Here is a 22678-nt window from a genome sequence, read left to right as displayed (position 1 = left end):
CACGAGGAATGCTGTACGTTTAACTGAATTATTTGTTCTTAGGTCAAAGTCATACTTTTATGATTTTACATAACTGATAAGGGAAAACATCACATCCCCTTGGCATGGGATAAGGTGGCTTAGCTGAGCTGGAGGCCACAAACCATGAGGCCCTGGACCACGGAATTCTACTTGTTCATCGAAATGAATGCCCCCTTTCCCAGAGTGCTTTGTGGTCATCTGGGCTCGGGGGAGAAGTCTCCTGGTAAACACGTACCTGAAGCGCCGCGTGGCACTTTTTGGAGGTACCGTCAGACTCCCGGATGAGCGTGTTACCTACAAAGGAGGCGCTGGAAGGTGCTCCCGCCCTCTTTCTTCAGACCAAGACTCAGGAGGTGCTGAGCTGCTGCCACCCTCTGCTTCCCTTCCCCCAGCCCCTCGCCCCTCTGGCCCACTGCCCTCCTCAACTACCCCACGTGCGTGTGCGCGTGCGCTTTCTCACCTTTTGAATGACTACCACTCTGTGCACCACAGCTGTACCTGTGCTTAGAATGCTAAGCAGAAGGCAAGGACCTAGATCAAAATAGAACCCTGCCTCTCCCACATCACCCTGACCAGCAAACGCTGGCACTAACATATGCTAACAACTTGGAAAACGTCTTTATCTCTGTTCAAAAAAAAATGTAAGGGAGCCAGCACTGTAGTATGGTGGGTAAAGCCACCACCTACATCCCCTATGGGCACTGATTTGGGTCCTGGCTGCTCCACTTCGGATCCAGCTAATGGCCTGAGAGAAGCAGCAGAGCTTGGCACAAGTGCTTAGGCCCCTGCCACTCACGTGGGAGACCCCGATGAAGCTTCTGCCTCTGGCTTCAGTCTGTTCCAACCCAGGCCATTGCAATCATCTGGAGGGTGACCCAGCAGATGGAAGATTTCTCTCTCTCTCTCTCTCTCTCTCTCTCTTTCTCTCTCCATCTCTGTAACTCTTTCAAATGAATAAATCTTTTTAAAAAAATTTAAAGCAAATCAAAGAGCCACAGAAGCCACATAAGGCATTTGGATTAACATAATTTTTCTGAACCACTCTCAGTATTGGCTCACTTTGCATACATAGAACTCACTGCCATTTCTTTCCCTAAAACACTCTAGCTGGAAAATGGGAACATAAACCAGAGATCTGTTACGTGGCCACTTCTCACTTATCTCAGGGTGTACTGAGGTATAGGGGTGTTAGAGTAAAGCATCATTGTTGTCTTTCATAGGCTTAAATTAAAATTTAATTTTGCAAAATACACCTAAAGGTTGTGTCAATTGAACTCTGACCACCCATTGATATTTTGGCCAGACCCTTTGAACCCAATTACAAGACAAGTTTGGCAAGTTACAAAGCAAATTTTTTTATGAAGAGGCAGAGTCTCTTTCCTTTTCCCTGGAATATTTTTTTGTAAAGATTTACTTATTTATTTGAAATTCAGAGTTACACAGAGAGAGAAGGAGAGGCAGAAAGAGAGAGAGAGAGGTCCTCCATCCGCTGATTCGCTCCCCAATTGGCTGCAACGGGCAGAGCTGTGCCGATCCAAAGCCAGGAGCCAGGAGCTTCCTCCGGGTCTTCCCATGCGGGTGCAGGAGCCCAAGGACTTGGGCCATCCTCCACTGCTTTCCAAGGCCATAGCAGAGAGCTGGATTGGAAGTGGAGCAGCTGGGTCTCGAATTGGCGCCCATATGGGATGCTGGCACTGCAGGTGGCAGCTTTACCCGCTACGCCACAGCGCTGGCCCCTATACTGGATCTTTAAGTTGGGAATGATAACATATGCTGACAGAGCCTGGAGATGGAGGCTGGGTAAGGCTGGGCTTACTTCTGGCCCAGGGCCTTTTTTGTAAGGCTTGGCAATGGAAAGCACAGTTTCCAAGGACGGATCCCAGCAGGGAGGTGATGGAGGTTTTGTACTGCCCACTGGGGAGAGGAAGGCGCCCCAGTTCTGCTCCCTTGGACTGAAGCGGGCTAAGGCAGCCCTTGGCCATCCCCCTCCCTTACTCCCCAATCCTGAGCCTGCCAAGGGCCCCAGCCAGTCGGCCCCAGTGGGCATCCGCCTGACCTTAAGCCAGATGTTACAGGCCTGCATTGGGAAGTAAGCCTCGGCCCGAGCCCCTTCCGTCAGCCCCAGCTTTTCCCCCAGCCACTCACCCCCAGACCCCTGTTCTGGAAGGAGATCAGAGATGACAGGAGGAAGGAGAAAACGGGGGTGACCGCCTTCTCACACTCACCCGTCATGCAGTCAAGGGAACGTGGCAGCCATGGCCCCAAGATGTTCCAGCTGAGAGTGAACCCCAGGAATCTGGATCGGCGGCCAGGTCAGAGGCCGATGCGCAAAGAAGGTGATTTTTAGCCACATTTTATTGAAGTGGACAGAGACAGCTCGGGCCGCTGTGGCTCAGCGAGAGGAAGCTTCTGAACCAGAAAGGCCGTATTGCAAAGAGCGGAGGAGAGGTTCCCGGGAAAGCTGCCCGAAGGGGCTTTCCTCCCCCAGAAAAAAGCCCTGGGGAGGAAGTGAGCCGTGGGGTTTACTCTCGCTGGAAATTTGCATAAATTCTGTGTGTGTGTGTGTGTGCGCGCACATGCACTAGAACAAGGCATAAAGACATCCTCCTGTATTTGCTTACAGAACTGTGTATTTTTATCTTGCACAGGTTAAGTCTGGAAGCCTTCCCCAGCCTGGCATTTCCTGTGCAAAGTCCCTGTGGTTCTGCCATCGTCTGATAGTATTTTTGGGATACAGCTCAGCCAACAATGGCCACAGACCAAAACCAGCCTCTTCCCTCGTTGTGAGCAGCCCCGTTCAGAATAGTCTGTGCATGTTCAATGGCTGAGAAAGAGAAAATTAAGAATTGATGACCCATGGAAAGTATACAAAATTCACATCTCCGTGTATGTAGGTGGTTTTTTTTTTGGTGTTTTTTTGTTTTTGTTTTTGTTTTTGTTTTGGCAGGCAGAGTGGACAGTGAGAGAGAGAGACAGAGAGAAAGGTCTTCCTTTACCTTTGGTTCACCCTCCAATGGCACCTTCGGCTGGTGCATCGCACTGATCCGATGGCAGGAGCCAGGTGCTTCTCCTGGTCTCCCATGGGGTGCAGGGCCCAAGCACTTGGGCCATCCTCCACTGCCTTCCCGGGCCACAGCAGAGAGCTGGTCTGGAAGAGGGGCAACCAGGAAAGAATCCAGTGCCCCGACCGGGACTAGAACCCGGTGTGCCGGCGCCGCTAGGCGGAGGATTAGCCTAGTGAGCCGCGGCGCCAGCCCCGTGTATGTAGTTTTATCACTGCAAGGACACGACCACCTGTTCACTTCCTGTCCATGGCTGCTTTTATGATGCTACAGCAGAACCGAGTAATGGCCTCAGACACAAAGAGGCCCCCAAAATCTAACATTTCTATGACCCAGCCAGTCCCTGAAGAGTTCACTCTTGCCCCACTGATCTGAGTGCCACGTGTGCTGTAAACTGTGGTTTCACTTATGGGTGGTTCTGTTTTGGAAATTCTACTCCGTTCCAAAGGTCAGTTTCATTATTGCTGCATCAAAAACACACCACCTTGGTTGGGGCAGACACTTAAAATGCTGCTTGGGAGCCCTGCAGCCATATTGGTTTGAGTTTTGGCTCTGCTTCTGATCCGCATTCCTGCTAATGCAGACCCTGGGAAGGCAGTGGAAGAGGGCCAAAGTGCTTGGGTCTCTGCCACCCAGATGGAATTCCTGTCCTGGCTTCAGCTTGGCCCAGCCCTGGCTGCTGTAGGCATTTAGGGAGTGAACCAGAAGATGGAAAGTCTCTCTCTCTCTCTCTCTCTCTCTCTCTGCTTTTCAAATAAAACAAAAAGAAATTTTGTACTTTGAAAATACACCACCTTGATCATGACAGTAATTTGCAATCAGCTTCACTATTTGGTGGACAAGGCTGCTTGCTCGGTGTCCCTTCTCTCTTCGTGACATAGCTGACCCTGTCTGGACTTCTCCATGCTCATTTTAGAATAATCTGGTTGCCAACTCCAGGGAAGACCCTGCTGGGATTTGGTCGGCAATCTCATTGAATCTCTGGATGAGCTTAGAAAGAAACTGACATATTTATACTACTGAGGCTTTCTATCCGTGAGTAACATGTCTCTCTCCTTCTATAAGGTTCTTCAATGTACCCCAATAGCTCCTCTGGAATGGACTCACTCGTCTGTAGCTTGAAACTTACTTATAAGCTCACCTAGAAAACCACCCCTGGCCTAATGGTAGAGCTAGAAATGTGCCAGGGGATTCCAGTTCAATCCCATCAAGGTGGCATGTACCAGGGCCATCTTACTTGTGAAAGTGACCAGTTTAAGTTCATAATTGATCAAAAAGACAGGATTAAGTGTCAAAGGGATTACATAAATAAGACCAGTGTTGGCAAATAATAATTTATCAAATTAAAAAGGAGAGAATGATCCTACATGGGAAGCAGGATACATAGCAGACTCATAGAATGGCAAATGCCCTAAACAGCACTCTGGCCTCAGAATCAGCCCTTAAGGCATTCAGATCTGGCTAAAAACCCCATGAGAGTTTCACAGGCATGGAAAGCCAAGACATTGTGGCAAAAAAAAAAAAAATCTAAATGAAAGATCTCTGTGAATGAGATCCCAGTGGAAAGAACGGGCCATCAAAGAAGGAGCTACCTTTTTCTGAAGGGAGGAGAGAACCAATTTGAATATGACCTTGTCTAAACAAAATCAGAGTTGGTGAACTCAAGAGGCTTCCATAGGCTTGGCAGCTCATGACAAGAGCCCCAGGTGATTACTGACATCATAAATAAGAGTGTCAATTATTAAATCAACAACGGGAGTCACTGTGCACCTGCTCCCCGTGTAGGACCTCTGTCCTTAATGAGTTGTACTATGCAAATTAATGGTAAAACTACTACCCAAACAGTACTCTAACCTTTGTGTGTCTTTGTGGGTGCAGTCTGTTGAAATCTTTACTTAGTATATACTAAGTTGATCTTCTGTATATAAAGATAATTGAAAATGAATCTTGATGAAGAATGGGATGGGAGAGGGAAAAGCCACCATAATTCAAAAGTTGTACTTTGGGGGCCATTGCAGTGGCTCACTTGGTTAATCCTCCGCCTGCAGCGCCAGTGTCCCATATGGGCGTGGGGTTCTAGTCCCAGTTGCTCCTCTTCCAGTCCAGCTCTCTACTGTGGCCCAGGAAGGCAGTGGAGGATGGCCCAAGTGCTTGGGCCCTGCACTTGCATGGGAGACCAGCAGGAAGCACCTGGCTCCTGGCTTTAGATCGGCGCAGCGCGCCAGCTTTAGCAGCCATTTGGGGGTTGAACCAGCAGAAGGAAGACCTTTCTCTCTGTCTCTCTCTCTCTCACTGTCTAACTCTGCCCGTCAAATTAAAAAAAAAAAAGTTGCACTTTGGAAATTTTATTTATTAAATAAAAGTTAAGAAAAATAAATAAATAAAAAGATTGACTAAAAAAAAGGAGCCAGTGCCATGGCGCAGTAGGTTAATCCTCCACCTGCGGCACCAGCATCCCATATGGGCGCCAGTTCTAGTCCCGGCTGCCCCTCCTCCAATCCAGCTCTCTGCTGTGGCCTGGGAAAGCAGTAGAAGATGGCCCAAGTCCTTGGGCCCCTGCACCCACGTGGGAGACCAGGAAGAAGCACCTGGCCCCTGGCTTCGGATCGGCGTAGCTCCGGCCATTGCAGCCATCTGGGAAGTGAACCAATGGAAGGAAGACCTTTCTCTCTGTCTCTCCCTCTCATTGTCTGTAACACTACCTCTCAAATAAATAAATAAAATCTTTTTTGATAATAAAATAAAATAAAATAACCACCTGGCCATGCTACTTCTTTGTGGATAAATTTTTTTAACTTCCAATATAATTCCTAGAAGTTATAGGCCTGCTTAGATTTTTTTATTTACTTTGGGTTCAATATTGCAAATATTTTTCATAAAGTGTCAATTCATCAAGACTTTGCAATTTTTTGTCATAAAGTTTTTATTAATCTTTCTCATTGCTTGCTTCATCTCCTTATCATCTGTAGTTCTGAAGTAGGCAGGCATATAGGTTAAAATTGATCAGATTTGTGAACTGGAAGACCACGCCCCTGTGTGACCTCATGCCCCTACCTGATGCCTTTGCCACGGCCCTGTGTGGCCTCATTCCCCTACCTGGCCACACCTGGGTGCCCACCAGCCAATCAGGTTAATTGACCACTCCCCTTTGGAAGTGGGTTAAAAGCTGGGCCACGGTGTGGCCCGGCCAGCTCTGTTTCCCTGGCCTCGTGCTAGGAAGGGGGCTTGCTGTAGCCCCGCGCCTCCAGGGCCCATGGCCTTCGGGCCATGTGCTCTAGGCTTCCTGGCCTAGATGCTCTTCCACGTGGCTGGTTCCTGGTGCTTGGTATGAACCCCTATTCACCTCTCTCCCCTAAATAAAGCTCTCACTCTCCTACGCATCTTTCTTACTAAATAAAAGCTTAAAACGTACCGTGCTGCCTCGTTTATCTGTGCCGGTATTTAGAATTCTTCTCTAAATATTAGGCAAAACCCTCTCGGGCTTATGAATATCGGGGATTTAGTAATAAGCCCGTGGTGAAATCGTAAGGCACCCTAAATTCCGGTAGCACATGTGGCACCCCGGATAGCATTTCTATGGAACTTTAAGGGGACACATTTCAGTGTAAACTTTAGGGGGTCTTCTCCGATTTCAGTTCTGCCTCCTTTCTTTACTCCAGAAGGGTTTTCTTGGGGGTTCTCTCTTATATATACCCATTTTGCTTCATCTGATTTGCTCATATCTTTTTATTTTTTTCCTTCTATTTTTCTTTTTTTTTTTTTTTTTATTTGACAGGTAGAGTTACAGTGAGAGAGAGAGACAGAGAGAAAGGTCTCCCTTCCATTGGTTTACTCCCCAAATGGCCACCACAGCCGGTGCTGCGCGGATCTGAAGCCAGGAGCCAGGAGCCAGGTACTTCTCCTGGTCTCCCATGCAGGTGCAGGGCCCAAGCACTTGAGCCATCCTCCTCTGCACTCCCAGGCCACAGCAGAGAGCTGGACTGGAAGAGGAGCAACCGGGACTAGAACCCAGCACCCATATGGGACACCGGCACTGTAGGCAGAGAATTAACCTAGTGAGCCACGGCGCCAGCCCCCTCTATTTTTCTTCTTTAAATATTTCTTTTTATTTATTTGTAAGGCAGAGTGAGCAAGAGAGAGAATCTTCCATTTGCTGATTCACGCCTCAAATGCCTGCAGCAGCCAAGGCTGGGCCAAGCTGAAGCCAGGAACCCATCAATGGCAGGGACCCAAGTCCTCTGACCCATCCCCTGCTGCCTTTCAGGCACACCCTCAGGAAGCTGGATGGGACATGAGGAGCCAGAACTTGAACCAGCATTCTGCTAAGGGGTGCAGGCATCCCAAGGGGCAGATGAACCTGCAGCACCATAACACTTGCCCCTCTCCTTTTCTAGCTTCTTAAAGTGGATGCTTGGGAGCTAGCACTGTGGTGTAGCAGGTAGAGCCACCACCCAAAACACTGGCATCCCATCTGGGCTCCAGTTTGTGTCCTGGCTGCTCCACTTCGGATCCAGCTCCCTGCTAACGTGCAGGGAAAGCAGTGGAAGACGGCCAAGGGCTTGGGCCCCTGCACCATGTGGGAGGCCCAGGGGAGGTTTTTGGCTCCTAGCTTCAGGCCAGCCCAACTCTGGCCATTGTAGCCATTCAGGGAGTGAACCAGTGGATGGAAGACCTGTGTGTGTGTGTGTGTGTGTGTGTGCACGCGCGTGTCTCCGTGTCTCCTTCTCTCTCTCTCTGTAACCTTGTCTTTCAAATAAATAATCTTTTTTAAAAAAAATCGGATGATTAACTCACTAATTTGGACTTTTTCCTTTCTTAATTTAAGGGTTTATGCTACAGTTTTTTTTCTGAGCATCCCTTCAGCTGCTCAGTCCAAATATTTACATCTGCTTTTTTTGTCGTCATTCAGTTCTAAATATTATGTAATTTTCATTACGCTTGCTTCCTCGTCTTCTTGCTAGATGAGTTGTCTCGCAGCACAATCTAACATTTCTGAAAGTATCGAGGTTTTCTAGCTGCCTGCTACAGGATTCCTAACGTAACCGCGCTGGGGTTAGAGACGATGACCTTTTTGTTACTGATGCCCTGAAATCTGTTGAGACTGTGTGAGGCCCAGGATGTAGTCCCTCTTCATAAATGCACGATGGCCAGCGCCGCGGCTCACTAGGCTAATCCTCTGCCTAGCGGCGCCGGCACACCAGGTTCTAGTCCCAGTCGGGGCACCAGATTATGTCCCGGTTGCCCCTCTTCCAGGCCAGCTCTCTGCTGTGGCCCGGGAAGGCAGTGGAGAATGGCCCAAGTGCTTGGGCCCTGCACCCCATGGGAGACCAGGAGAAGTACCTGGCTCCTGGCTTCGGATCAGCGAGGTGCGCCGGCCGCAGGTGCCATTGGAGGGTGAACCAATGGTAAAGGAAGACCTTTCTCCCTGTCTCTCTCACTGTCCACTCTGCCTGTCAAAAAAATAAATAAATAAATAAATAAATAAAAATAAATGCACGACTGTGGGTGGTTGAAAAGAATCTTTGTGTTCCGCTATTATATATGTCCATGAAATTCATTTGTCAAGAAGGGTTTTGGTTTGGATGTTGAAGTCCCCCGAGTCCCCCATGTGTTAAAGGCTTGCTTGGTCCCCAGGGTGGCGCTCTTGGGAGGTGGTGGAACCTTTACAGGTGAGGCCTAGTGGGAGATCCTCAAGTCGTTGATGGTGTGCTCCCAGCAGAGTGGGGTGGGGGTAGGGCAATCTTCCTTCAAGGCTGTTAGGAAAAACCTAAGTTTCCGCCCACCCTCTCTGGACTTCCTGTGTTCCTGAATGACTGTGTTCCTCCCCCCCTCCCCCGCTCATGCTCCACACGGTCATTCTCTGTCACCACCAGACAGCCCAACCAATGGAGCCACCTGATACTGGCATTGAACCTCCACCACAGAGCTCAGTAACGCTTTCCTTTTAATAACGTTAGCTGTCTCAGCTGTTTCATTACAGCAACAGAAAGCTGACCGATATGGTTAAGTTTTTCAAATTTTCTGCATCTTAACTGACTTTTGTATTTCCTTGGTTCATCAGTTCCAAACAGAGGTGTGTTTAGGGGTCCAATTATGATGGTGTCTCCTTGCCAGTGGTAAACATTTTTATCTATTTTGGGACTGCCATTAGATGCAAATTTACAACTATTAGATATTTCCAGTGAGTTGAAATTTTTATCGGGAATTTTTATCCTCTTTGTCCAGTGATAATTTTTGCCTAAAGCCTGTATTTTCAGGTTTCAGTATACCAGCTTTCACTTGTTAATATTTGCCTAGCATATCTTAATATTTAATTGTTTAATAGTATTATTTGATGTATTGAAGTAGACTCAACAGTGCTATTTTATTTAAACTTTCAAATTCAAATTTAGATATTATTAAAGATGTTTGCTTTAAAATTTTGACATACAGAAAGTACTAGAAAATCCAGTACAGGGCTGGCATTGTAGTGCAGTGGGTTAAACTGCTGCCTGCAATGCCAGAATCCATGTGGACACAGGTTCAAGTCCCAGATGCTCCTCCTGTCCAGATCCCTGTTAATGCACCTGGGAAAGCAGTGGAAGATGGCCCAAGTGCTTGCACCCCTGCACCCACATGGGAGACCCTAAAGAAGCTCCTGGCTCCTGGCTTTAGCCTGGCCCTGCCTTGGCCATTGTGGCCATTTGGGAAGTAAAACATCAGATAGAAGACCTTTCTCTCTCTCTCTTTCAAATAAATATAATAAATCTTAAAAAATGAAGAAAACCAGAAATAAAAAAAATAAAGAAAACCCAGTGCAATGATTAAACCCCCAAAACAATGTACCTCAATTTAAGATACTATTTTGCCATTTTTGCTTTATCTGCATCAATTTTTTTTATTTGACATATGGAGTTAGACAGTGAGAGAGAGAGAGAAAAGGTCTTCCTTCCATTGGTTTACTCCCCAAATGGCCACTACGGCCAGCGTGCTGCGCCGATCCGAAGCCAGGAGCCAGGTGCTTCCTCCTGGTCTCCCATGCGGGTGCAGGGCCCAAGCACTTGGGCCATCCTCCACTGCCCTCCCGGGCCACAGTAGAGAGCTGGACTGGAAGAGAAGCAACCGGGACTAGAATCCGGTGCCCATATGGGATGCCATCGCTGCATGTGGAGGATTAACCAAGTGAGCCACGGCACTGGCCCCCTTCATCAATATTTTTATCAGGACATCTTTTTACCTAAGTCTAACACCATTGTTATTAGGTTTCAATAAAATTAATAATTCCTCAATATTAATACTCCACTCGCACTCAAAATTTCCCAATTACCTCAAATCGCATTTATGATTTATAATTATATATATATTGCTTTTTATAATTTACACTTGTTTTTCATGTTGTTCTTCCGGCCTAACACTTTCCTGATCTAGGACAGTTTCCGTAAACCACCAGGTCTCCACCACACACTTTAAAGTCATCTGCCCAATCCCCATGGACAGCCCAGGCTTTCACTTCCGTCTTTGTGTCCTTGTACTTTAGGCATGTTGGCTGCGACCCACGTTCTCTGCAACAGTTTCTTAAGCCAGTGCCGAATCTGTCTTTTACTTTGTTATGGGGTCCATTTATTCTTACTGTGATTGCCAATGTATTTGGAATGAATTCCTCCATGTTGTTATTTCTACACGACACGTCCTGTGTGAAAATGTAATTTTCCTCCGGTGCTGTTTTTGTTTAATTGGACCAAGTGTTCTGTTTTTGCTTTCCCGGGTTGGTTTCTCTCATTCCTTCTTTCTCCGAAATTACTCTGGAGGTTTATTTACATTATTTGTGTCCCCTGCCCTAAGCCACCTGACAGTGCGTAACAGCCCCACCTCCCCTTGTGCCTGGCCCGTGTCCCTCAGGTCTGGGTGCCAAGAGCCAGCGTGGGAGCCACATCCACGGAACTGCAGGACAAAGGGGACCGCCCTGGAAGAAAGCTGCTGTGCTAACCCTGGGCCACGGCTAGGCACGGGTCACTCCTGCACTGGCTGAGGGCCAGGCCGGAAGGCGGCGCTGGCATGGCGCCCTTTGTACACCCCATTCAGGGCTCCAGTGGGCAGGAGGGGTCCCAGGCAGCAAGGACGGACCGAGGACTCATTCACAGCCAGGTAGGACATCGGCCTGGGGCAGCAACAGCGCCAAAGGAGAATTTCTAAGGAACTCATGGAAGTCCCCGGCAAAAAAAAAAAAAAAGGTCACTTAGATCCAGGCCCCGGGAGTGGGAGCAGCCACGGAAGCTGGTGCCTTGTCCCGACTGCCCCCGTGAGGGCTCAGTGGACATCAGAGGGCCAGCCGCACCCACTTCCCACTAAGGTCTGGTGCGCTCTTTGTACCATGTGACCCTGGGCCAATAGCCAGGTTCTGATTGGCTTAGGGAAGGTCACCTGATCAATGGCCGCCAGTGGGTAGGCGGAGCTATGTGGTGAGCTCAGCCAATCAGATTGTCTCTCGGGAACTTGGCGCCGGGAGCCGCTGGAACCCACAGGAAGATGGCGCTGAGCACCGGAAGATGACAGCAGGTGGGACAGGCCATGGCAGGAAGCGGGAGTCCGGAGGCGGCGGAAGGCACAGGGCAGAGCGGAGGAAGAGAAGGGCGGTTTAGCAAGCTCAGCGGAAGCTGGATCCCTCTGGGCTGAGGATTCTTTGTCATCCACTCACTCCTGAGAGCTGGCTGCCGCCCTGGGGCATGGTCGGGCACTTGTTCATCCTGGCCAGGAGCCCCGGGCAGGCTGATCGCATTGGGGGCTTCGCGTCAGGCCCCTCGCCTCGCCTGCTGCCTGCAAGCGTCCTGCCCTGGAGCAGCGCCCTTCCCTTGGGGTCGCTGCAGCTGGGCTCTGAGCGCCACCGCAGAGGGCCCGTCCCTCAGGGAAAGTGAGAGACGGGAAGGGCGGCCCCGGGTGCAGCCCAGCGGTCCCCCACCCACACAGACGTCACCCCAGACAGCTGTTGCTGCGTGTCCTCCAATAAACTTCTCCCCCTTGTGTGCTTTATTTTATTCTGGGAAAATAAGCCTCATTGTATAGTAGAATGTGATGCACAAACCAAGCTCCAAACTCTGTCAAAACAAGAACCAGCCCGCAACACCCCTCCTCCCGTGTATAAAGTCACTGCCGATACGACCGGCCCCGCAGCTTATTGCTTCTGTCGCTTGTTTCTTGAGAACATGACCCCGATCAGGCCCATGGCTGCCAAGCCCACTCCTGCCACGCCTGCAGCCATGACCACGTCTCTGACCTGCAACAGAGAAGAGGGCCGATGAGACGGGGGAGGAATCAGAACAGGCCACACACTCCGGGAGGACACTGCACACAGGGAGCCTTGCCCGCCCCTCTGCCTACCTGACCAAACTCAGGGGTCAGCCGGGAAGGGCAGGGCAGCGTGGGAAAAGAATTAGAAAAGGGAGCCATCCGGCCAGGAGTGTGGGTGGGTGGCCGTGAAAGGACAGAGAGAGGATGCCAGGTGATGGAGGGCCTGGCAGGCCACCGGGCAGCTTGAAGCAAGGGAGACATCAGGGAGGAAGTGTTACCAGGACTCAGGAACCTGTAGGCCCGTGGGAGCAAGCCCTTTCCCTATCTTGGGCATCAGTGCAGGCAAGGAGGTGCCCTCTGTGGGTTCCTTAAATGACTCAACGATGAAAAATAGTGATGTTAGACTTTGAGTTATTAGGATAACTGATTTATTTTGCTTTCAGTTTGTTTTGTTTTGTTTTTTTAAAGGTGTTGCAAAAGTAACAGTGAATTTCATGACAAAAGTGGAACACATCAACTGTTGCTCCCTCCTGGTACAAGTTAAGCCTCCACTTGGGATGCCGCCCATCTCAGAGCGCCAGTTCAAGTCCTGGCTACTCTGTCTCTGATCCAGCTTCCTGCTAGTGCACCTGGGAAGGAAACAGCGAAATGGCTCACATGCTTGGTGCTTGGACCCCTGCCACCTGCGCAGGAGACCCAGATGAAAGTCCTACCTCCTGGCTTCAGTCTGGCCCAGATCTGGCTGTTGCAGCCATTTGGGGAGTGAACCAGCAGTTGGAACATCCATCCTTCCTTCCTTCCTTCCTTCCTTCCTTCCTTCCTTCCTTCCTTCCTTCCTTCCTTCCTTCCTTCCTTCCTTCTTTTCTCTCTTTCTTCCTCTTTCTTTCTTCTTTCTTTCTTTCTCTTTCTTTCTCTCTCTCTCCCTCTTCCTTTCTTTCTTTCTCCCCCCCTTTTCTCACTCCTCTCTTTCCTCTCTTTCTCTGTCTCCTTGCCCACCACTCTGCCTCTCAAATAATATCAAAAGAAAAAATAAAAAGTAAGGTCCCCTCAACTTTAAGAAGCAACTAAAACCCAATTAAGGGCTGGCACCACGGCTCAATAGGCTAATCCTCCGCCTTGCGGCACCAGCACACCAGATTCTGTCCCAGTTGCCCCTCTTCCAGGCCAGTTCTCTGCTGTGGCCCAGGAAGGCAGTGGAGGATGGCCCAAGTGCTTGTGCCCTGCACCCCATGGGAGACCAGGAGAAGCACCTGGCTCCTGCTTTCAGATCAGCGCAGTGCGCCGGTCACAGTGCACCGGCTGCGGCGGCCATTGGAAGGTGAACCAATGGCACAAGGAAGACCTTTCTCTCTGTCTCTCTCTCACACTGTCCACTCTGCCTGTCAAAATAAATAAATAAATAAATAAATACCCAACTAAAAGTAAAAGAAGGCATTTGTTGTAGGCTAATTCCACAAGGACGCAGACAGCCCTAAACCCTAGGACACCAGAGTACAATGCTTTGATGGACACTAATTATACAACTCCAGGTACGTGCGGAAACGGGACAGAAGGAGAAAGAGCTTTTGCTAGGTCCTTGGACCCCCTCCTGACCTCACTGGATAAATGGAAATGTATTCTCTGGAGAGGGTAAAAGAGTACATTGAGGGCCGGCGCTGTGGCGTAGCAGGTAAAGCTGCTTCCTGCACTGCTAGCATCCCATATGGGCGCCAGTTTGAGTCCCGGCTGCTCCACTTCCGATCCAGCTCTCTGCTATGGCAAGAGTAGAAGACGGGCCAAGTCCTTGAGCCCCTGCACCCGCATAGGGGACCTGGAAGAAGCTCCTGGCTCCCAGATTCGGATCAGCGCAGCTCTGGCTGTTGTGGCCATCTGGGGAGTGAACCAGTGGATGGAAGACCTCTCTCTCTGTCTCTGTCTCTCTCTCTGTCTCTCTCTCTCTCTCTCTCTCTCTCTCTGTAACTCTGCCTTTCAAATAAATAAATAAATCTTTTTTTAAACAAAAAGAGTACATTGAGGAGCGAGCCTAGATTTCAAGAAGGAAGTGTGCAGACTTGAGTATCCTATCGCAAACAAGGAATCAAGAGACTGTAGATGGAACCAAAACTGCCGTGACTCAGTTTTACTTAACAACAGCTAACAGCGATCTGCAACTGATCAGACTTGTTTAACTTCACAGCTAAATAATGCTTGCTTAAGAATTCCATGAAGTGACCTCAGGGAAGTTGGCTACAATTATAGGACTTCCTCCTTCTGCAAATGGCCAAGCCCAAGGTCAAACCGTTCCCACGTGGCCAGTTCCAGGATGCTCATCAGCGCTGACTGTGGGAATCCGTCCCCACCCCCACCCCCCAGCAAAGTTCAGTATCCTTCTTAGAGCCCTTCGAGGCTTCTCCCGCCTATGAAACGTTCTCCTGTGAACTTGAGAATCCGAGATGGTCTTTGCAACAAAGGTCCACCATCTCCCCAGGCTGCCGGCCTCTTGAATAACCTGATACCCTCACGTCAACTCTCGCCTCTCGAGGGTTGGCGTCTAAGAGGCCAAATCCTCAAGTCTGCAACACAAACCTGGGAGACTCCCAGACCTCCGACCCCTCTGCATTCCCAGGAATCCACTTTCCACAAAAGAGCCTGAAAGACTCCTCTGGGTAATCTGACCAGCCAGCACAAAAGAGACCAGTGACAGGAGTTCTTAAAGAGCCCACACAACTTTAAGAAGCAACTAAAACCCAACTAAGGGCCGGCGCCGCGGCTCAATGAGCTAATCCTCCGCCTTGTGGTGCCGCTGTGGCATAGCAGGTAAAGCCACCGCCTGCAGTGCAGGCATCCCATATGGACACCGGTTCAAGTCCCGGCTCCTCCACTTGCAATCCAGCTCTCTGCTACGGCCTGGGAAAGCAGAAGAGGATGGCCCAAGTCCTTGGGCCCCTGCACCCACTTGGGAGACCCAGAAGAAGCTCCTGGCTCCTGGCTTTGGATCAGCACAGCTCTGGCCATTGGGGCCAATTGGGGAAGTGAATCAGTAGATGGAAGACCTCTCTCTCTCTCTCTCTCTGCCTCTGCCTCTCTCTAATTCTGTCTTTCAAATAAATAAATAAATATTTTAAAAAAAGAGCCCACACAGAGCACTTCACAGTGACACGAGGTTAACACACCGCCCTGGCCCCCACCCACTCAAGGGCCTCATTCAGCAGCAAGCCGCTCACCCTTGATGGTGAGCTTACAACCAAGACCAGAGACTGCCAAGGAAAGCTTCCAAAAGTGAAGACAAACAGCAGGGCACAGGAAAAAGCTATCTAGACAAACATAAACGGCCCAGAGATGGAAGCAACTTCTGAAAAACCATCAGGAGAGAAAAACAGAACATGTTGCATCCGATGAATATGAAAGTGGTACTATAAGAAATAGAATATTGGGAAAACAAAAACAGCCCATAGAAAATAAACTTATGATGGAAATGACAAACTCAATAGAAAGGTCGAAAGATAAAGCTGAGGGGCCAGCACCATGGTGTAGGAGGTAAAGCCGCCACCTGTGATGCTGGCATCCCATATGGGCACCAGTTTGAGTCCTGGCTTCTCCACTTCCAATCCAGCTCCCTGCTTATGGCTTGGGAAAGCAGCAGAGGAGGGCCTAAGTGCTTGGGCCCCTGCATCCACATGGGGGACTCGAAAGAAGCTTCTGGCTTCCGATCAGCCCAGCTCCAGCCATTGCAGCTATTTGGGGAGTGAACCAGTGGATGGATGACCTCTCTCTCTGTCTCTCCCTCTCTCTCATTGTAACTCTTTCAAATAAATAAATAAATCTTAAAAAAAAAAAAAAAGATCAAGTTTAGGATATCTCTCAGAAGGAGTAGTAAAAAGGTAAAGATATAGAAAAACAAAGATCAAAAAGTAGGGAATAGACCCCGCTTCCTTATAACGCACATCCTGAGAGGCAGGAGGCAGTGGCTCAAGGAGTTGGGCCCTGCACCCATGGGAGAAATCGGGTTGAGTTCTAGGCCCCAGCTTCCGCTTGGCCCAGCCTGCTGTTGCAGGCCTCTTGGGAGTAAAGCAGCAGATGCCAGAACTCTCTGTATTCGGCTCTCTGCCTTTCACAATAAAATGGAAATTTCAAAAGTATGGAATAATCCAAACAGTCCAACACTGGCATAACAGACATTCCAGGAAGGGACACAAGAGAAGAATCAAGAGAAAAATAATGCATGAAACTCACTAGAACCCAAGCATGTATGCTTCAGACTGAAATGGTGTCCTGAGGCCCATGTAGACCTGCACCAAAGCACATTACCATGAAATTCTAGAACAAAGAAAGACAGCACAACAAGATGGTTTTTCAGAAGTTGTTTCCGTCTCTGGGACGTTTCTGTTTGTCTAGATAGCTTTTTCCTGTGCCCTGTGCCAGGAAACCATGAAGAGGTGAGAGACCACAGTGGCTCAGACTCAGAAGCAACACAGGAAGCGAGAGGACAACGGGCGACGCCCCCAGACTTCTGGAGTGAAGCTGTCTCCACCCAACATTCTGTGCTCCAGCTATCAAATCAGGTGACACAGGAAATGTTAAGACAACGCAGAAACACGAGGTCTCCAAAAATGTACTTCACGTGCTCCATTTTCAAGTCACCGAAACAGGTAAGACATGGGCTACAGAGGATGGGTGTTCCGTAATAAGACAGAAATAGAACGCACTCTCCCCCCAGGAACGGTGAAAGCCAGGCTCAGAAAGACCACTGGGCACCAGGGCACCACAGACAGTAACTGCCGGGCTACATCATAGCTCCCCCCCAACAGACGTCCACATGGCGAGGGGAGCTGAGGACGCAAATGCACTCCAGGGCACGAATTACGTCACCCTTGAAACAGGGACATGATCCTGAGCTACCCGAGTGGGCCCAAGGTAATCACAAAGTTCTTTAAAAGACAGAAGGCAACAGGCAGAACAGACGTGTCACCGTGATGCAACGTGAGAAAGATGCAACTGGTCATTGCTGGCTTTGAAAGATGGGGGTCCAAGAGCTGAGACAGTGTGGGAAGATGCGGCAATAGGTACAGAGAAAATTAAGCAATGAAAAGAGCTAATTATCATCAAGAAAAAAGAACCCCTAGAAAGGCAACTACCCTAATACATCACGGCACCCAGCTGTGAGTAAAACTTGTGTAGACAGAACGCAAACACCAAAGACTAACTTAATAAAAAGTATCCTCTAAAGTTGTGCTGAGAGAACGGGGAAGAGGGTAGTACTGAGTGTAACCCTCAGGGGCGGGCATCCGGACCAGCAGTTAACACCCAGCTTGGGGCACTTGCATCCCAGACACCAGGGCCTGGGTTCGAGTCCTAGCTCCTCTGCTTCTGATCCAGCACTCACTAGGAAGCCGCAGATGACGGCTCCGGAACCTGAGTCCTACCCAGCCACACGGGAAACCCAGATGGAGTTCCAGCCCCCTGGCCTGGCCCAGCCTCAGCTGTGGTGGGCATCTGGGCAGGGAATCAGCAGATAGGAGATTTCTCTCTCTCTCTCTCTCTCTCTCTCTCTCTCTGCCTTTCTAGTAAAATGAAAACAATTTTTAAGTGTAACTTTCATTCACCATAACAAAAAGACAAAAAAGCATATCTAAAATGTATTAATAAGGAATAGTATTTTTTAGTAATTTTATTGTTACTATTATTTTTAGAAATCTATTATTTAGAAACTTGGCAATAGCTGCGTACAACAGTAAGTGACTAAAATAGCCATCTAGTGGAGTGAGTTCTGAGAAGAACAGAGTGGCAGAGAAGGGAACCCTGCATTGCGTTAGGAGCTTGAGTCCTGGTTATCTTTTCAAATTGTGTAGTGTTACTTTAAGAAACTAAAACACTGAGTTTTAAAGAGTTTTCAAGAGAGAGAACAAAAAAGACAAAGAAACAGAGAGGCTAGGTTGGTAACCCCAGGAACCTGATACAAAATCCTGCCCTACTCACTAACTGCTTAGAAAACAAAAGGCACGACAATGGCGCCGGAGCCATTCCACAGCTGAGGAAGACAAGCAGCCACGCAGCCCAGCAAACAGCACAGGAAACACTGCTCCCGCACAGTGCCGGCCACCGCGCTGGCACAGGTACCCGGGCAACCGCCAGAACTGCCCTGCTATTTTGGCTTTGTCCAGCGGCGGGCGGGTCTCAGCTAAGAGGGTCAGGGACAGGCGTTGGCACAACCAGCGCAGCCGCTAACCCAGTGTGTGGGACGCACCTCCCACATCTGAGAGCCTGGTTTGAGTCCCAGCTCTCCGCTTCCAGTCCAGCTTCCCGCTAATGCACACCCTGGGAGGCAGCAGATGATGGCTCAAGTCCCTGGGCCCCTGCCACCCACACGGGAGAGCTGAGTGGAGTTCCTGGCTCCTGGCTTTGGGCCAGGCCAACCCTCGTTGTTGGAGAGCGAGCCACTAGGTGATAGATCTCTGTCCCTCTCTCTTTCTGTCTCTCTGCCTTTCCAATCAAGCAGGGGAAAGAAACGAGGGTCACACAGAAAGAGCTCAGATTCCCCTTTCCTTTGGCCTCTGAGCTTCAAGCTGGGTTTATCTCAAGTGCCCGAACACGCAGCCAGCGTGACCATCAGTGTTTCAGATTCTAGGGATGTGCCTGCTGATTTTACCACGCTGTCTTTCAGTAACCACACCTGGCATAACGGGTCTTTCAGAGGCAAGTCACAAGACGTCTTTAATGTCCAACTGGAGGGTCTCTCTGGCAGTCTGCAACACAGCAGCCATGGACCTAAGCCCAAGCACCATGAAGAGTTTCAGATCCACTGTGGTAGGAGCTGGCATGAGTGTGTGCCGGGCATGCACCAGCGTTTGGACCATTCCCAGCACAAAGCTCTGTTCCCCTAGTCTGCACTTGGGCTTTTAAAGTCCACTGCACCTGTTATGGTTTAAACAGAATTTTCTTTTCTTTCTTTTCTATTTATTTATCTGAAATGCAGAGTGGACAGAGGGAGAAGGAGAGACAGAGAGAGACAGATCTTCCATCCATTGGTTCACTCCCCAAATCCCTATAACAGCCAGTGGGCCAGGCCAAAGCCATGAGCCAGAGAATCCATCCAAGTCTCCCACATGGTGGCAGGGGCCTCAGGACTTGGGCCATCACCTGCTGCCTCCCAGGCCATTAGCAGGAAGCTAGATTGGAAGTGGAGCAGCCGGGACCCAAGTGTCCCAAGTGGTACCTTAACTCACAGCAGAGAGTTCACCCCGTAATAGGATTCACCTCCCGGACTCAGGCAGACATTTAAACCGCCAAGTCTTGTGTTAACAGTTAATGGATTACTAATATTAATGGGTAGGGTGGACCCTTGATCTAATCATGGCATCTGAGAGGTGCGATTCCAGAGAGGTCTTTAGGTTCCTGAAGGTGGTTCTCACCAGAAGGTTGGTTATGTAAGCCAAGAGTGCTCCCTCTCTCTCTACTTGCTCTCTCTGTCTGTCCCTTCCCACTTCCCTCTGCCACCTTCTCCAGCTTCACCAGATGCCTGAGCCAGTGGGGTCCCCTGACTGTGGACTGTGCACCTCCAAACTGTAAGCCCCCTTCCCTCTGCAAAGCCCCTCTCCGGTATCCCGCACCTTCCCCCACCTTCCTTCCCAGTCTCTTCACCAGCGCGGCCCGCCATCCACCGGCTCAGCCCTGCGCGTTGTATCAGGCACAGCAGCAACCCTGAAACAAAACTGGATAGGAGTGACGTAGGTCAGCACCAGTGGCGGGACAGCGTGACTTCTTCCTATTTCTAGAATTATCCAGGGCTCAATCCTGGGGCCATCCATTCCTGTGACAATGCAGAGGGAGGGAGAAACCCCTCCTCGCTTTACAGCAACTGTTCCCAGTGAAAGCCAGAGGCCCCAAATCAGCAAAACTGCACTGCCTCCCACTGAAGGCATGAAAGAGAGTCACGAACACAAATCAAGAAATCCCGTCCCAGAAACAGGCACTGAGCCTGGCGGCTAAGTCCCCGGTTAAGATGCCCACATCCCACACCGCACTGCCTGGCTCCTCACTCCAGCTCCCTGCTCGTGTAGACCCTGGAAGACAGCAGTGAGGGCTCAAGTAATTGTGTTCTGGCCATCTGTACAGGAGACCTGACTTGAGATTCCAGTTCCCAGTTTCAGCCCATCCCAGCCCTAGCCATTGCAGGCATTTGGGGAGTTTCTCTCTCTCTCTCTCTCTAATAAATGAACTACTCTAAGCAGAATGCTGCCAAAACTCCCAGCTGACCAATGTGGAGAGAATGCATAGGCCTGTCTTCAATGGTCAATATTTACATATATATACATATATTTATTTATTTATTAATATACACATCTTGGCGTTGCTCAGACTTAACTGGGTCATATATGTGTCAGGATACCTAACAGCACAGATGGCCAGCACTGTTGTTAACTACCAGAACGAAACTCACAATGACAAAAATCTGGGCGGGGCCTCCGGCCTGAGGTCTGCTAGTCGCCAGTCTTTAACCCTTCCTCCCGGAAGGTGGCATCTGGTCCAGCAGTTACCACAGCACCTCGCACATCAGAGCACCAGGCCCTGGCTCGAACTTCCAGCTTCCTGCCAGTGCACATCTGGGAGGCAGCAGGGTCCCTGCCGCCCACGCCCACGGGGAGACTTGTCCTGAAGTTCCAGCTCCTGGCTCTGGCCTGGCCCAGCTGCTGCAGGCATGTGGGGAGTGGACAACAGAGGGAGAGCTCCCTCGCTCTTGCTCTCGCTCTCTCTCCCTCCTCCTCTGGCCTTCTCAAATAATAAATGGACGAATGAATAAGCAGATCTGAGGCTCGGCAGCCATGACTGTGGGGGGTGAACTGGCTGGGGAACCTGCGGAACGCGGCTGGTGTGGAGTGGTGGCCCTGCTAAGCTCTCTGGCAGGGAGGCGGGATGATGGAGGGCAAATGCTAATGCAACGGCTCCATTACAGAAGATGCTTTGTCAAGGAAGACACAAATAGCCCCGCTGTTTGTGGTCATGCTTTGTGCACAAAGAGCGTGTTCAATACAAGACAGTGGGCTCTGGTTACCCCAGCAGTGCAATGCATGGGAAAACGGCCCATGCAGGAGTTAGGGCTACACCTGCAGAGACCAGCCCAGCCACCGTGCGATGGGACGGCACTTTCAATCCTGACAACAGGTACGCGCTGTGTGTCCTGCACCCGACAAACTGTCTGTCATTAGAAACGCTAAGAAACCTGACGTTTCCAAAGCAGGCAAACTGGATTCTACCAAGATGCAGACGCCGGCTGTGGGTCCTCCGCGGCTGCTTCTCCGTTTACTACAGTCCGAGCTGTGTCTGGGGAACAGACCGGGCTTACCCTCTAGCCGTGTCCGGGGGGATTACAGACCGAGGGAGCAGCAGTCTTCCCCCGAAAGCACCTGCATTTGGACCGAGCAAGCTTACAAAATATTTATATAGGAACTGGGCTTCATTGACAGTAAGCTAAAAATAATGCCCCATGGTTATCCAGATTTGTGTCATTTGTGTCTTGCCACTGGCCACATCTTCATGTTCTAGTTATCTTACTATTTTATCTGACAGCGACTAGACTTCACTGTGAGTGTGCTTTCTGGTTGCTTTTTCCCCAGTACGATTCGGTGTGAAGGCTTCTTTACAAAACGCTTATTAAAATATAACTATATCTATGGGGCCAGGATTGTGGCGTAGTGGGTAAATATGCTGCCTGTGCCACTGGCATCCCTTATGGGCACCAGTTCAAGTCTCTGCTGCTCCACTTCCAATCCAGCTCCCTGCTAATGCTCCTGGGAAAGCAATGGAGGACATTCCAAGTGCTTTGGCCCCTGCAGCTATGTGGGGGACCCAGAAGAAGCTCCTGGCTGCTGGCTCCAGCCTGGTCCAATGCTGGCCATTGTAGCCATTTGGGGAGTGAACCAGTAGATGGAAGATCTTTCTCCTCTCTCTCCGTCCCTCACTCTCTCTCTGTAACTCTTTCAAATGGTTAAATAAAACTTCTTTAAAAAGAAAACAATAACTAAAAATAAGATAACTATGATACACAAGACCACTTTAGAAAGTTTGTAGAAAATGGAATCAAAGTATCTTGCATGCAAAAAAATTCGCACCCCATGCATCTGAGGGGGCTTCAAAGCGCTCATGAGAAATGCATTCCACGGAAAAACTATGCAGGGATTTCAAAAATGTCTTCCACCAAAATAAACTTATCTTTAATTGTTCCACGAATCTTGGAGGTTCCCTCCTATTTTGTGTATCTGCCAGATAGTCCTGGTGCAGCACCCTGAGTTTCACAGCGTGTCTCGCTGCTTCCTAAGGCTGGATTAGAGTCTGTAGGTGGCATTCATGTGCCTGAA

General features: G+C 49.7%; 1 protein-coding gene across 5 annotated transcripts in view; it reads right to left on the bottom strand.

Annotated features, from left to right (window-relative positions):
- Window positions 1-12077: 12077 nt before the first annotated feature.
- Window positions 12078-22678, bottom strand: part of PLAAT3 (phospholipase A and acyltransferase 3) — a 31593-nt gene continuing 20992 nt past the window's right edge. For 2 of the 5 annotated variants that reach the window (XM_008274337.5, XM_070069290.1), the window contains exons 5-6: window positions 19944-20035; window positions 12078-12333 (exon numbers count right to left, since the gene is read on the bottom strand). In XM_008274337.5, coding sequence (XP_008272559.1) covers window positions 19961-20035 — 75 coding nt within the window. In that variant the 3' untranslated portion in view covers window positions 12078-12333; window positions 19944-19960. The remainder of the gene's footprint in view (window positions 12334-19943; window positions 20036-22678) is intronic. The other 3 variants (XM_002720986.6, XM_070069286.2, XR_016229125.1) reach the window with 2 other exon arrangements.

Source organism: Oryctolagus cuniculus, chromosome 1, assembly GCF_051225735.1.
Source record: "Oryctolagus cuniculus isolate XC-2025 breed Fujian yellow rabbit chromosome 1, ASM5122573v1, whole genome shotgun sequence".
Taxonomy (NCBI): Eukaryota; Metazoa; Chordata; class Mammalia; order Lagomorpha; family Leporidae; genus Oryctolagus; species Oryctolagus cuniculus.
This window is presented reverse-complemented; position numbering and strand designations above follow the sequence as displayed.